General features: G+C 40.1%; 1 protein-coding gene across 1 annotated transcript in view; it reads left to right on the top strand.

Moving 5' to 3' along the window:
- Positions 1 to 15,222, top strand: part of WDFY4 (WDFY family member 4) — a 113,408-nt gene that overhangs the window by 93,263 nt on the left and 4,923 nt on the right. Inside the window, exons 52-57 of the mRNA XM_053983638.1 lie at positions 443 to 534; positions 5,248 to 5,460; positions 5,988 to 6,135; positions 6,585 to 6,742; positions 8,314 to 8,472; positions 12,255 to 12,434. Of these exons, the coding sequence (XP_053839613.1) occupies positions 443 to 534; positions 5,248 to 5,460; positions 5,988 to 6,135; positions 6,585 to 6,742; positions 8,314 to 8,472; positions 12,255 to 12,434 (950 nt within the window). The remainder of the gene's footprint in view (positions 1 to 442; positions 535 to 5,247; positions 5,461 to 5,987; positions 6,136 to 6,584; positions 6,743 to 8,313; positions 8,473 to 12,254; positions 12,435 to 15,222) is intronic.

Here is a 15,222-nt window from a genome sequence, read left to right as displayed (position 1 = left end):
GTGCTCTGAATTAAGAACATATGCTCACCTTCTGAAAAGGATCAAGTTGCAAAGGACTTGAGAACAAAATCCCTCTCAGTGGCTGTTTTGGTAGGAATATTTGGCAGTAAGGCCTGCAGGATTATGTATAAAAAGAAAGTTGTGCAAACACATTTGTCTTGTCTGCGTTTGCATTCTGTACTAAAATGGTTTGTGCTGAGGACATGCATATTTTTACTGTGTTAGTGACAATTACTAGAACATCATCTCACTGGTTTATCACTGGATCAGAAATCCCAGGACACTGCTGCTTCAGTCTTCTATGGCACTAAATTTGATGAACCTGAAACTGCATGTGGGAAAATCACCTCAATTTCCTTTGACTTCAGTGTTTTAGTAAACTTGTTCCTATTTTCAATGTGTTTGATTCTTGTTTTGGATTCTCCCTTTGTAATTCCTGCAGGCTGCATGCAGGATGGAACAGTGCTGGGAGATGTGCAGCTTCCTCCTTGGGCAGATGGGGACCCCCATAAATTCATTTTTCTGCACAGACAGGTCAGTGAATATAAAGATTTATGACAAAATGCTGTTGGGGTCCCACTTAAAATGAAGCTCTGAAGGCCAGAGTCACAGATGAAAATGTTGGATCCAAATGCATCCTGCCTTTGTGAAGTTTGTATTGGCTCTGAACTTTGCATGTCTGTTTCTCTGACTAAAAATTCACCTTCAGTCAAGGCAAACTTTCCAGACCAGATGTGGATTACATATAGGTTTGTGGCATGAACATATCTCAGCGCACAACTGTAAGAGAACATAATATAATGCACAAGAATTTATATTCATACAGTTCCATGTTGTTGCTAACAATCTCAGTGTTTGTTTAAATTATTTATTTCCATCTCTAAGTCATGCCAGAACTAAAGGTTCTTTTTTATTTTTGGGGGTTGGGATGGGGGAAACCTAATGTAATTCTCTGCCCTTAATGGAGTCAGCCTTGGCAATTTGAAAGCAAATAGCTCTAAGGTCCTGAGACTTACTGCAATTAGTGCTATCTATTAATAGTCAGAAAGTCTTCCATGTGATGTCATCTGCTACATAAAAGTGAATGCAAGTGCAATTCTGTATGAAGATTGTTGCATTGAACTCAGACTTTGCAGCAAAATATCTTGGTGCAAGTCTCTAGTGCTCCTGCATTACCCCATCAGATTTCTTAGGGTGAGCTGCATGTGTGAGTGCACACAGATTGTTGCTGTGTACAGCTGTGATGAATTTGTTACTATTGGTGGGGCTAAACAAACAGCCTATGACTTTCAAGGCATTGCATTATCCTGGTTTGTCATGCTGCTTCAGTTTTTGCCTCATGGGTTCTTCTCACCTCTGCTCTGCAGGTCCTTGGGATTTCAGCTTTCTCTCTCGATAATCATTTTGTGGGTTATTATATCCAAACCTGTAAATACAACCATCTTTTCTATTTTGGTGTCTCCAAATAAGCCTCTCCTCAGTTGACCTCTCCAAATGCTGGCTTATATCCTCTGACCCCCTTAATACCTTAACTACTACTTCTTTTCAACAAAACCAGTCATACTCTTATTTTGTAAATACTTTTCTTCACTGTTCTCTGAACCATTAACAGCAACCACAATGCTCCCACTAAGTTCCCATTACTTTCATAGAATCATAAAATGTTTTGAGTTGAAAGGGACCTTAAAAGATCTCCTAGTTCCAACCCTTCTGCCGTGGGCAAGGACACCTTTCACTGGATGAGGTCGCTCAAAGCCCCATGCAATCTGACCTTGAATATTTTCAGGAATGGGGCATCCCCAATTTTCTCTGGGCTGTTCTAAATTCTAAGCACCCTCACAGTGGGCAATCCCTTCCTAATATCGAATGTAAATCTACCCTCTCTGTTTAAAGCCATTCCCCTTTTTCCTGTCACTACATTCCCTTGTGAAAAGCTCCTCTCTGGCTTTCTTGTAGGCCTCCCCTTAAGTACTGGAAGGTTCCTTGTGGATGCCAGCCTGGTCAGAGAGAGAGAAACGACATTTGTTTCTCACAGTGGCTTGTGAGAACTTTACGGAGTGTTAGGAATGGTGATAACTTGTTCGTATAAACAACCTGCAGGGGGTGTTTTTTCTACTCTGTTTTCCTGTTCTTCTCAAGGACTGTGAGAAACTAATGTTGTTTCTCTCTTTGTGACCAGGCTGGCAGCCACAGTTCCTGGTGCCACAAACTCTTTGGCTTGTGAATGACTGAATATGAGAGAGAGCTAGTTCAACTCTGGTTTCATTTACAAATGCTCAGGTTACTGCAGTGAGTGAACATGGATATGATCTGAGCCTGTGCTTGCCTACTTTTTTTGTGCAGTAATCCTGCCTTTGTTGTTTTGGGTTTTGTTTGTTTGTTTGTTTAATGACTATTGCTTATATAGTGTGACTGTTTTTTATACATTGAGATATTTCATCTTTTCATTTAAGAGATTAAGAGGCTCTGTTTAGTTTCTATTTTGAATTTATGACCTGAACACTTTAAATCTGTGTCAGAAGAATAATGCTAAAATATATTTAAAGGAAGTTAAATTTCTATCTTGCTGCTTTCCCTATTTTGAAATGGATAACTCTTGTTATGGATAACCTACTAAAAAGTCTGTCTTCAATCATTTTGAAAATGCAGTTCTCTACCATAGTTTTTTTGCCAAAGAACTGAAATGGAGATTAAAAGCCATGTTCAGAATGTTTAATTTCCTGTACATACACAGTAATAGGCATTACTGAGACAGACATCTCGGAAGCTGTGTAGAGAGTGACTTAAGAGGCTCAGAGCTCTGCTCACACTGAAAGATGAATGTCAGTGCCCATACATAACCACAGTTACTAGGAGGAAGGAGATCCTCATCTAAGTTTTGTGTGCACTGTAGACATGCTGCTGGAAGTACAGTGCTTGCTAAAATGAAGAATTGAGTCCAGTGAATGCCCTGTCTCCTAACTACTGCAAATTGGTTTTGGCCATTGAGGTCAAATATGCAACAGTTCCCTCATATTCCTCAGTGGCTCCATGGAAGGCATGGAGGTTTTGGGGCTGTCTGGTTCCTTTTGCTGCTTTGTCTTGTGATCTTTCCAAGGTGCTCAAGCTCTGTTTTCCAGGTCCCCAAATATGGGAAAGGCAAAACTGTCCTTCCCTTCCAGCTATGCTGCAGAAAAAAAGCCATGTATGACTGAAAGATGCTGCAGTTTTACACTGATGCCTTTTAAAGAAAAACACAGAAAAAGAAACACACATCCTGATGCTTTTTAAAGAAAAACACATCCTGTCTATTCTATTGTGGTTGTTTGTAGTGTAAACGACTGAACTCCTTACTGCTTGTGTTATGGTGAACGCTCCAAAGGCACTTGGATACAGTGGAGAAATCTGCTTTTACCTTGTGCTTTAGAGTAATGGTGCAATTTGGACATCAAACTTCAGTCATCGCTGCATAGCATGGGTTTAGTGTCACTGTAGAATGAGCTCAGATTGTGTGAACTAGATTTGTTTTGGATGAAATGAAAGAAAAGCTGCACTCCAGTTGTGTGCTCCAGATGCTGGTATCATTCAGCCTGCAGGAGCAATCTGGATTTAGTTGGAAGTAAAATCCCCAGAGTGTATTTAATGTGGATACTGGGTGCTCTCTACCATTTGTTTACAGAACTGCTTCCACTGGGCTGTACTATTTAATAACATTGGCACAGCTGATAATTTAAATCTCAAATAGGAATAGCTTAGCAAATGAAAGATCATGTTGATAGACTTGTGTTCTTAATAATTTGCCAGACCTGATCAGATTTCCTGTACAGTCACTGCAATATTGTCTCTTCAACCATAACTGATACTAGGTACTACACAGGGGAGTGCAAGAAATCTTAATTAACCTGCCTGAAAGACTTTGTCTAACCCTAAGTGAAGAGTCAGAGATCTTGAATTCTGAAACATGAGGGTTTCTGTCTCCTCTGATGATATCCACAAGGCTGGAGGTACTAATTACTGGTATTGTGGCCATTTTTAGGAGGCTTCGCAATGAGTTTGGTGCATAAAACAGATTGAGGTTGACACTGTTCTGAGGTCTGACTATTGCTTTCAACAATATGAGAACAAATAATTGTTCTTGACATAAAACTCTGAACAGCTTCCTGTTTCATGCTTAATAAGTTAGGAATCTAGTCCACTAAATAAATGTATTTACTTCCTCCCTAAACCACAAGTTCTCCCTCCCTGGCTGGGCTTGCCATAGTGAAATTCTGAGAGGCTGCACAGTTACAGCTCTGTTAGTTTTTCTGTTTTGCTTTGGCAGGAATGCCAGTCAAAATTTACAGTTTGTAATTCATGGACTAACTGCTTTTATTAATAAGAATGAGTTCTGAGTCTGTTCAGGGACAGATTGTACACTGTGCTTGTTCTGTGAGCTGCCCTGTGATCATTATAGCTGTGGGCACGGTCATTTACACCAGCTGCACTGGGCAACTGTCTGCTCTGTGAAATGAGCCATTGTTCTGGATCCCATTAGTTTGTTTATTTCTGCTGTGCTTTGGGTGGGCTGGTCTGCTTGGAAGACCTTTCACTGAACATCAGGGATTACTCAGTCAAATGATTCAGAGATAGGAAAGTGCTTTTAATAATGTTTGACACTGCTGTTTGAATCATTGGGCTAGGCTGTTTGGGAACACACAAAAGTTTGGTGAGGCAGGTGATGGCAGGAGCAGTAGTATTTAGTGAAGCCTCACGGGTAAGACTGGCTAACCTGGTGGTGGGCACAGGTTCAGCTTGGACTTATGTCCCCTGCTTATGAACTTGCTGTCTGGGTCTTCCAAGCCCAAGTTTTCCTCTGTGATTGCATTGAGATTTCTATGGAACTCACATTTAGGTGGATATATTACCTTGTAGCATCTCTTCCAGTCTTCTCCAGTAGTAATTGTTCATTCTGATCCTATTAATCCATGTGCCAAGATCTGTGGAATGCTTTGATTTTGCTTTGTGGAACCTACCTGTGTTGTCTCTGAGGATATTGCTCCTGGTGTCTGTTAAGTCAAACATGTGGCACCTTGTCTTCTCTTTCCTGTGGGGGTCCAGTTTAATCTCTTTTAGTATTTTATGAGATTGTGCTGAGAATCGTGGTACTGGAGAAACTGAAAGTGTGATGATTGACTTGCAGAGAATTTGTCCCCAGCAAGGATTGGAAAGCAGTAATGCATTTGTAATGGATACAGTCTGGCAAATTAAGTCATTTTGCTTTGATTTCAGGCACTGGAAAGTGACTATGTCAGTGCACACCTTCATCGCTGGATAGACCTTATTTTTGGCCACAAGCAGCATGGCTCAGCTGCAGTGGAGGCAGTTAACACCTATCACCCTTACTTCTATGGAGACAAGATGGACCTCAACAACATTAAAGATCCTCTGATTAAGGGCACTATCCTCGGATTTATCAGCAACTTTGGACAGATACCAAAGCAGGTACCACTTTATCGTGAGAGTAGAGAACACAATCTATCTTGATCTTGCAGTATTTTTACTGGAAACCAATAACAGTAACTTAAATCAGAAACATAATTTGCTGTAAATCTGCTGATAGATGAGCTATAGGCTTTTCCAGACTTTGTACTACATCAGTGTGCACCCCCACTTTCTAGCCATGCTGCTCCTGTTGTATGACATACAGCTGCAGCATCAGCTCTGGGTTCTGCTCCTTCAGTACGGTCACACAAGTAATCACTAGTCTGGGAATGGGTATAGTCAACTAAAACCCAGCTCAAAGTCTCACCTGTGTTTTCTTTCTTGACCAGAATTGTTGGGATTAGCTTTCTGTCTCTCTGAAGGAGGAATGTTCTCTGATGAGACCATAGTATGCATAAGATTTTATTTTAATTAAGAGGTTAATGTATGGTAGTCCTGGAGTCTGTGATTAAGGATTTAAACAGGTGTTTTTCCTGCATGGTCTTGCAAATAGAGATTTATCTTTCAATGACATTCCTTTGTTCTAGCTCTTCACGAAACCACATCCATCTAGGAATGCTCAAGGGAAAAGTTCAGCAGGAAGAGAGACTGGGATGTTCCTTCACTCAAGTGGAATTCTTCCTCCTTTTGTGAGCAGTCTGCAAAATCTGAAGCTCTCACCAGTTACCATAAAAGGTGCTGCAGGGGCTGTGTTCCATTTTCTGAGCTAACAAGTACACAATTTTTGGATAAGATGAATCTAAGATTTTCAAGATCACAAAAGTAGTCACACAGCTTTGTATGAGTTAGTTCAATTAAGATCCCTTCTGCCAATTGTGATTTTTGTATCCCTGTATTAGGAGTGGGCACTGAAAAGTTCTTCAAACTCCTATTGTGGAATTTGGAACAATTTTTTTTTTTAAGTCACCCTCTGCACATGCATTTATTCTGTGCACTGGAGAGGAGTGTTTCCACTATTGTGTGTGGAATCTCAGCTTCAGAGTGGATTTCTGTCTGTGGGACTGGCCACAGCATTGAGCCCAGATATGAGACTTGCCAGCCTCACCACACAAGCTGTGCAAGGAGAAAAGTTAACATAAGTGCTCTAAACCCAACAGAATTAAATATTTTCTCTGTCTTGCCAGACTATCCCAAGGGAGCTATTGGGCACATTGTTCATACAGATAAAGGTATTCTGGCTGTCGAAAAAAATAAAATTTTGATTCCTCCTCTTTGGAGTAAAACATTCTGCTGGGGATTTGAGGACTTCACCTGCTGCTTTGGCACCTATGGATCTGAGAAGGTAAGTAAGAAAAACTCTAAGAATTCAAGAAATGAGTTATATGCTGTGGTCTTTGACTGGTTCGGGCACCGATTTCAGAGGCTGTTGGAGAGCTGATTTCAGAGGTTTCTGTACAGGACTTTCTCACAGTCAATCTTCTTGAGGAATCTCAAGTTGGATATGCAAGATAGTGTGAAATGATTGTAAACTGCTCAAAAACATAGCATTTACCTCTAAATTATCTCAAGTTTTCCATCCAGTGATTGTGTTGTCCATGGGTCATAAGGACAACACAAGGTCTCCTGGTCACTGATTAGAAATTTCATTGTGCAGAAATTTCTGCTGGAATTAAGACAGAACCATCTGTCAGTTCCCCTCTGGCTCCAGCATAGCCATTCAAAATAATGAAGTTAATACTCTCACTTCTTTGCTGTTAAAAATAAATGGTCTATATCATCACACTGCTTGTTAGGGCACTTGACAGATCCCGTTTCTTCCTCTGCCATAAATACACTGATTTTTGGATGTATTTGGGACAACGCTATGCAAAGAATTCTGAGTTAGCTTAGTTACCAGAATATCATAACAAGTAATTCAGCACAATACTGACTCGGATATTTGTGCAAGTGGCATTCATTATATTTTTACAGACATACCCAAAGTCAATGGAAATGAAAAAGCCATGAGATATATTTTAATTTCTGCTCCCTTTCTAATAAAATCAGTGCTTAGCAGTTCATAGTGTTGCTGCAGGCATCAATTATTCAGTTTGTCACTTCAAAACTTAAGGTGACGCTGAGCATGGTGAGTGTGATTACACAGTCATTGTGAGTAACAGTTGGGAGTCCAACTTGAATTTTCTCTGGGTCAGCAGTGCCGCTGAACATGAGCTTATAAGAAACTTTAGTCCTTGTTGTAAGCAAGTAAAGGTTTGTTCTGTCTGTGGCAGGGGTTTTGTAGCTGTGCCATCCAAGTCCATCAGAATCATTGCCACCAGAGTGGTGTCCCAGTTGTGTGGGGGAGAGCTAATGCAGAATGTGCAGGAGGGTGCTTGTGCTGTGATTGTAGCAGTGTGTAATAGACCTGACACTGCTTTAGACTGATTTGGGTGCTGCTAACAGAGCACAGAATGGAATTCTTGTCTTTTGGCTTTTCAATCCAAATTTGGGAGGGTTGCAGGGCCTGGCAGTAATTATGTTGGCAGTGGCCATCACAGCCTGAGACTTCTTTTTAATCTACATGGAATGTTTGCCTTCTGTTACAATCTGGTTGGCAGAATGAGCTTTCCTGAAGTTTGTATGAAGTGTAGCCCAAAAGGAATTGGACCCAGATCTCCTAAGACATGAGATACTGAGCTTTGTTCAGCATTCCTGTTTGGTCCCTGGAAGATGGCACAGCTGCATGCAGCCACAGCCTGTGCACATCCATATGTTCACAGCTGTGCTCACATAGAGACTGGTTATGATGAGCTTTTCTTTCTTAGATTTAAAATATGGAGGGTCAGTTTTGAAAAATTAAATCTGCCACTTGGTAATAATAAATACATGGTATCGCCAGATGAGAATTTGTCTTAAAGATGCTTTCTTGTACAGAATGTGACTACATTTGAGTGCATGGCAGACTGGGGAAAGTGCCTCTGTGCAGTGTCTCCTTCAGCAACTACCATAATCACATCTGGAACAAGCTCAGTTGTGTGTGTCTGGGAATTCTCCCTGGTCAAGGACAAAGTGAAATGTCTAAACCTGAGTAAGGTAAGTACTGTGGCTTTTCTGCAATGGAAACCTGATGAAACCCAGAAGATAAGGTTTTTATCTCTCAGATGATTGTCAGAAGAAACATCTTTGTTGAATAAGAAGGCAGGGAAAAAACCAGTAATAAACAGTATCATGTGACAGCCTGTATCAGGGCAGGAGCTGATAATATGCCTTATACCAACAGCTCATAGTTATGAGTGCCACTTGGTGGATTTTTTCCCTTTAGTAGCATTTTCAAAGTTCATAATGATAAAAGAAATAATGAAGATAAGGCATATTTTCCTCTCTTGAAGTGCATTCTTTTTTCTCAGCCTGAATTCAGTATGTAAAAGGTTTATCTGTCACTGTGTGAGGGAGGGATGCATCCAATAAGAATGCTATAGTTTTTGTCCTCATTATCCAAAGCCTTGAAGTGGTTGTTGATTTAGAGCTCATCTATAGTCACCAACCACCAGTATACATGCTATTTCATTTACAAAATTGAATTCTCATGCAAGATTTGTGTGGTTCAGCTATGGTGAGTTCTCAGCTTTACAAGTAAAACTAGAGTACACTACTATCATATCTGGAAGGTAGCATGAGGCCCTTCTTCCCTAAAGCAATGAAGATACTCTTGATTAAAAAGCTCTGCTGTTTTTAGGCAGACAAAGGGTTCATTGATCACCAAGGTCTCCAAGTGTTAGAAGCTTCTTCTGTTTGTTTGTTCTGGAGGGGTATTCAGATGATATTTCAGTGCTCTTCCTACCTTAAGCCAAAAGATATTTTATTTATTGTTAAACGAAGTGAAAACTTCATTGTCTGCTGGAATGCCAGAGAAGTATTTAGATCTTCATTTGTCAGAAATTCCTGTTGGAATTTGTGTTGAAATTAGCAGGGAAAACTGTTTTAGAGCAGCCTCTCTTTTGAGGTTTATGATGTTTAATGCTGTAGAAGACAAAACTATGAGACAAGATCTAATGACCTTTTAATCCAGCTGATTATTATTCCAAAGGAGGACATGAACACAGAAATGGAAGAACTAGCAGTAGAGAAAAGCAAAAGCAATCGTTTTCATCAGCATCTAAACCATACCAGTTAGGGTATCAGTCTGAGTTTCAGGCAACCAAAGAGGCTGTCTTTTATCTGCATTATAATGTCTTTCTCTTTAACAATCTAAAATCAGCTTTGCTGATGTGTTCCATTGTGATTAATTTGGTATTACCCAAAATCCACAAAGTGGTATGAGATCATGCAATGACAAATTTTGTATTTTTTCCTTTACTTTGCCAGCAGAGGTTTTTTTTTCCTTTTTATGACTGTCTGGACTGGACGTAAACTTGAACTATGGTTCTAAATGTCTTCCAGTGAATTACTTTCTGCTTTCATGTAATTCACTGTTTCATGGTGGCTGCTTTTTTTGCTGAACAAAAAAAAAATTCCTGAGAGAGTGAGCTTTGCTTAAGAACAGCTTACGTGCTATAAAGTGGATGCTATTCACTTACCAGCTGTCTCATGAGACTGACACATTCTGGTTTGGAATGCAGTAAAGTACAGAAACTATATTTCTGCAGAAAAAGTAGCTTTTGCCTCTCTAGTGGGATCTGCTTCCACAGTTTGAGGAACACTAAAGATTGAGCATAATTGCCTCAGTATTGATCCATGCAATTTACTAGCAGAGGGATCTGTGCGATCCAGTCGCTAGAATTTCTGGGCCAAGCGAAACACTTGAGCAAGGTGTGTTCTCTGCCTCACAGACCTCTCAGGAAGGTGTGGAACATATCTGTAGTGTTTCTATGTCCTTGTCAGCCACTTAAGTTGAATGGTCAAACTTAGTATAAGTTTTCATGGACTAAACATTCTTGCAGTGAAGCTGGCCATCTTTTTTGTCCTTTGATATTTGTTAAAATACCTGGAGACAGGCCTCAAGATCTTTATGCAAATATGCTGCAGGATTTTTCCCATTAAGGAAAAATCTGTCAGTCTTTGCAGAGTGATAATGAAAAGATGTAGGGAGCCAAAAGCAAGAGACTTTTTTTTTCATGAATGTGCATTGAGACTGCTGGGTTGAAGCTGATAGTGTAATTGTATGCAGGTCTATCCATCTCTTCCACACTCAGCTTGTATTTAAAGTGTTTCACTGCCGAGTAGGTTCTTCATGGGTTAAAATGAAGGAGAAAAAATGTTTTAGTGAAACTTATGCAGGAGCTTAGCTTGGCTTGATTTGGCAGTTTGGATGCTTTCACACTAGATATGTTTTCTTTTATGCTTTGGAGAAAGGAGAGGAAATTTTGAACCCTTGAACCTGCCTTGTCCCAGCTCTTTTTGCAGCAGTCTTGCACCGTTCTCAAGTATGGGCACTTGATTATCCTCAGTCCTTTGTAAAAACTATGTTCCACAGCCAGTGAAGCTATCACTGAGCCTTCTTTTCCATGCTTAGGTGAGAGTGTTTCTGACTTCTGAAAACCACAGTTAGAGACCTAATTTTGCACCACTATTTATAGTTGACAGTTCTTATGAATGGAATAAGTCCCAAGCTGAAAGTCATTCCTCACAGTTGTGGGTCACCTTCAGCAATACAAAGCCTGCTGCAGCTCAGCTTCTTCACCAGTGCATTGATGTTTGATTGCTGCTGTCCTGGTGACCTTGGCAAGTGGCAGCACATGCTAGCCAGCAAGAGTTCAGTCTCACAGTCATGTGCTGGAAAAGAGGGTGAGGTGTGTCCAGAAAAGCCATCTGGTACATGTGGCTCCCTTGCTTCAAGCTCAACTGAGACAGAATCTAGAAATGTGCTAATAATGTGCTAAAGAAAGCCAGCAAGTAATAGGCATTTCCTTTGAAAATCAAAAAATGAAACTGGTAGGTCTGACTTTTCACAGTAAGGAAGCTAAAAAATGAGCCATGAAAGGCTTTTTAGGAAAGCTGTGAAGGACTTTCTCTGTTGCACTACAGGTTTTACTTTCATTTACTGTGGTTATGTAGCAGAAATGTACACTGCTGTCACTTGAGAATGCTGAATAAAACAATTGTTAGCAGCATACTTCAATCCATGCTATCTGTGCTGTTAAGTTGCCTAAAGCTTGTTTCTTTTTTAAAGAAACTGTTTAAATACGGCTGAGTTTAACTGGACACTCCTTATGTCTCTGAACCTATAAAATATCAACAAAAATAATGTTGTGTACAGATGAAAGGGAAAGGAATTCCTACATGGCTTTAAAGCAAGAATTCTCCATAAATGCTGTTTCTTCTCTTAACCAATATTAGAAATTTATTAATACTTGTTCAGATCCACAGAAAGATAAGACTCAGAAGGTTACTGAATTACATCTTGATAAATTGTATTTCAAAAAGTTTTTTTTAAATATTGAGACATTTCCAAGCATAAATTTTAGTTAAAACTGCATGGAGTGAAGTGAAAAATGATTTTATTTTCTTGCTGAGCACAAAGCACTGTCCTAGAATCTGAAGAGTAGGCCAAGGGGCCTGAATCACTGTGTAATTTGGGCAAGTCATATCATCTCTTGGACCCTCAGCTTTCTTCAACTGAGTTGAGGACAAGGATGTTTCTCTGTCATGTCCTTTGGTGTTTCCCCCTCATTCCCTCTTCTCAGCTTTCTTCAACTGAGTTGAGGACAAGGATGTTTCTCTGTCATGTCCTTTGGTGTTTCCCCCTCATTCCCTCTTCTGTTCTCCAAAGAATGACTAGGTTGCTTGTTCTTACTAAGGAAATGAGGTAGGACTGTGGTTCCCTAGTAAATCACCCACCATCTGCTGTGGTTTATTGGTTGGATTTTCCCCACCAGGCTTTGTATGGACACACTCAGGCAGTGACCTGCCTTGCTGCATCTGTAACCTACAGCATCTTTGTGAGTGGATCCGATGACAGAACCTGCATCATCTGGGACCTGAACCAGCTGACGTTCATAACCCAGCTTCCTGCCCACCAGGAAAGCCTCCGTTCTGTTGCCATCAACAATTCAACAGTAAGATCTTCATTTATCATCTTTCTTCTGATGCATCCATGAACATTTCATGATAATGTAATGGGTGCTTTTCCCAACATAAAAACATCCTGAGAGTCTGATACATTGATTTTTTTTCTTTCTACTGAGATTGCTAATAGTGTTCTTAATGATGAGAGGCGAGCACTAAAAGCAACATCTTAGACTGAGTAGCTAAGTAGCTAAGAAGCATCTGTGGATAGATAGATAGCAGGATTAAACAACTTTTAGTTTATGGAGCATGAAGTATTACCTTAGTACCTCCTGGATTTGGCTCACCCGTAACCTTGTTGCCCCTGTTATTTCATTAATTTCTCCTGACATTCTTGCAGCAGAGTCACATCTGAGCTGCACATTCATGCATCTGAGACACGTTAGACTGCAGTCTGCCATCTCAGGTGACAACTGCCTTACATCTTTGCAGTGATAATGTTGGTTTTTCCTTTCCTTTCTTCTCCCAGGTGCAGGGAGAGCTCCTGATAGCAGTGGGTATAAATCTGTTGAGATCTGTGCCTGGCCAGAATTGCATTCATGTTGATAGGAAAATATTCTGTATTGGATTTTACTGTAAACACTCTGGATGAGATTTTTTTCTCCCAACCTTTTACCTCCCAAAAATGTTGCTTTCTTATTTGTTTTTGTTTGTTTGGTTGGTTGGTTTTTTTTGGTTTTTTTGGGGTTTTTTTTGGTTTTTTTTTTGTTGTTGTTGTTTTTTTGTTTTTTTTTTAAATCTCTGCTAATATCCTGGAACAGGGTTTCAGCTGCTCAGACAATTCAAGGTTGAATCCAGTCCTGGATATTGTACAAAAGCAAAATTGAGTTCATAGCAGTAAGAAACCAGGCAGATATTCTGTACTTGGTCTGTGCCAAAACATCATCTCATATCAGAGCTTTATTAACCATGCAGTCTGATGGCTAGCAATTGGAGGGTGGGAATTAAGTTGTCTGTTCAGTGCCAGCTCAGCCCCCAGTCCTAGCAGTCCTGGTTAGTGTAAAGTGGCCAGTGGCCTCAGCAGGCCAGTTCAGAGTATCTTGGTGGTCCCTTGGAAGTGAGCTGAAGCAGTGCCAAGCATTCAGAAAGGAAGGGGAGGGCTGGCACAGAGCTGATTGAGATCCCCAAGGGACAGAGTTTTCTGCATTCTGCACCAGCCAGTACAGCAGCCTTTTCAGTCGGTATCTGCTCTCCTGGAACCGTCTAAAAATGAGACAGTCTGTGCCAGGAACAGTCTGGTGATTGATCCAAATGACTGATCTCCACTTTACTGGAGTGCAAATGGTTAAGTTGTTTGGATAATAGTATATCAAAAGGTTCATTTAATAGAGGAAAAACCTTAGAAAAGTATGACTGAAGCTTCAAAAAAAAAAAAAAAAAGAGGTCCATATTTTGTGGATGAAAAAATTATTTTGATGTTAGCAAAACAGAACAGTTCATTCTGAAATGTAATTTTTGTTTCATTCTTATCTATATATTTATGTAAAGCTACATGAAAATAGAAACAAAGTGTTTCCATTGTGCTACAGTGTTTTGATTGACAAAAAATTACATGATTGGTAGCAAGAGTTTTTTCCTGAAAAATTCAGAATGGTTCAAAGCAAAGTTTTGAAGGAAATATAATTTCAATGAAATAAGAACCCTATACATCTCTTCATTATGTGATTGTTGGAGTTGCTTGAGCACCTAGAAGTTCCATCTATAGATCCAAACCTCATGGTATTTGTGTAGCATAGACACAAAATAAGAACTGTCCCCAAAAGTTCATAAACTGAGGAGGATTGTAAAAGCTTACTGTAACTAATTATTTCAGTTAGTTTTAAATCCCTGATCCAGACCTGAAAAGCATTGTAGATTATTGCCCAATGCCTGGACATCATGTACTCTCATGCAGATAAGTTAGCTGAAATTTAATCTCTTGAATTATTGGCAGGCCTGTTTTGAACATGCTATCATTTTTTATCTCCAGAATTCTGCTCAGCAGTGTGAAGAGCCATGGCCCCAAATGAGGCAGGGGTGAAGTAAGGTGTTAGTTGACTTAAACCAGATGCATGCTGCTAATTTAAGGGCACACTGTCCTTTCTCAGAATCAGATGACTTCACTGACGAGGTTCTATTTAGCTGATTCTTAGTACGGATCAAGAGTAGAAAAGTCATGTAGAATTTCAACTAATAACTTGATCAAAATGCACTCTTGATTAGATCATTTACAATTGCAGCATTGGCTCTTGGTTCTTTGTATTTCCTGAAGGACTTACCTGTGCATTTGCTCCTTATAAGCAGCCTCTGATAAGGTTGCACCTGCATGGAATGGAGGGGAGAGGTGCCATGCAAAGGATGTTTTCTGCATCACAAGTGCAGGTCACTGGATGCAGAGCTGGGCATTGGCCAAGTGCAGAGCACGGTGTAGAAATGCGATGACAGTGAGCTCCCTGTGAGGGGCAGAGGAGGATTGTGAAATCACCAAAGGCTTTGTAGCTAAGCAGGTCCTTGTTTCAGGGAATGCTTATTTGTAAAACTCATAAGAGCACTAGTTCTAGCCCAGAACTGTGCTAGGCACTGCTTGTGCACAGCCCCTGTCACTGATGGTAGCTGGGTCAGACTGTCAGTCTGCTTTTTTTACTAAAGCCCTGGATTTTATGGAAAACAGAAAGGGAACATTTCATTAAATATTTTCATTTAAAAATGTGAAAAAAAAAAAACCTGTTTTTTTTCTGCATTATCTTGCTAAATTTGAGAGAGTTGTTTCAGGTTTCTGTGATGTAAAAGTATCAGAAT

This window comes from Vidua macroura, chromosome 8 (genome assembly GCF_024509145.1).
Source record: "Vidua macroura isolate BioBank_ID:100142 chromosome 8, ASM2450914v1, whole genome shotgun sequence".
NCBI lineage: Eukaryota > Metazoa > Chordata > Aves > Passeriformes > Viduidae > Vidua > Vidua macroura.
Note: the sequence above shows the minus strand (reverse complement) of the source record. Positions and strands in the feature narration are given on the sequence as shown.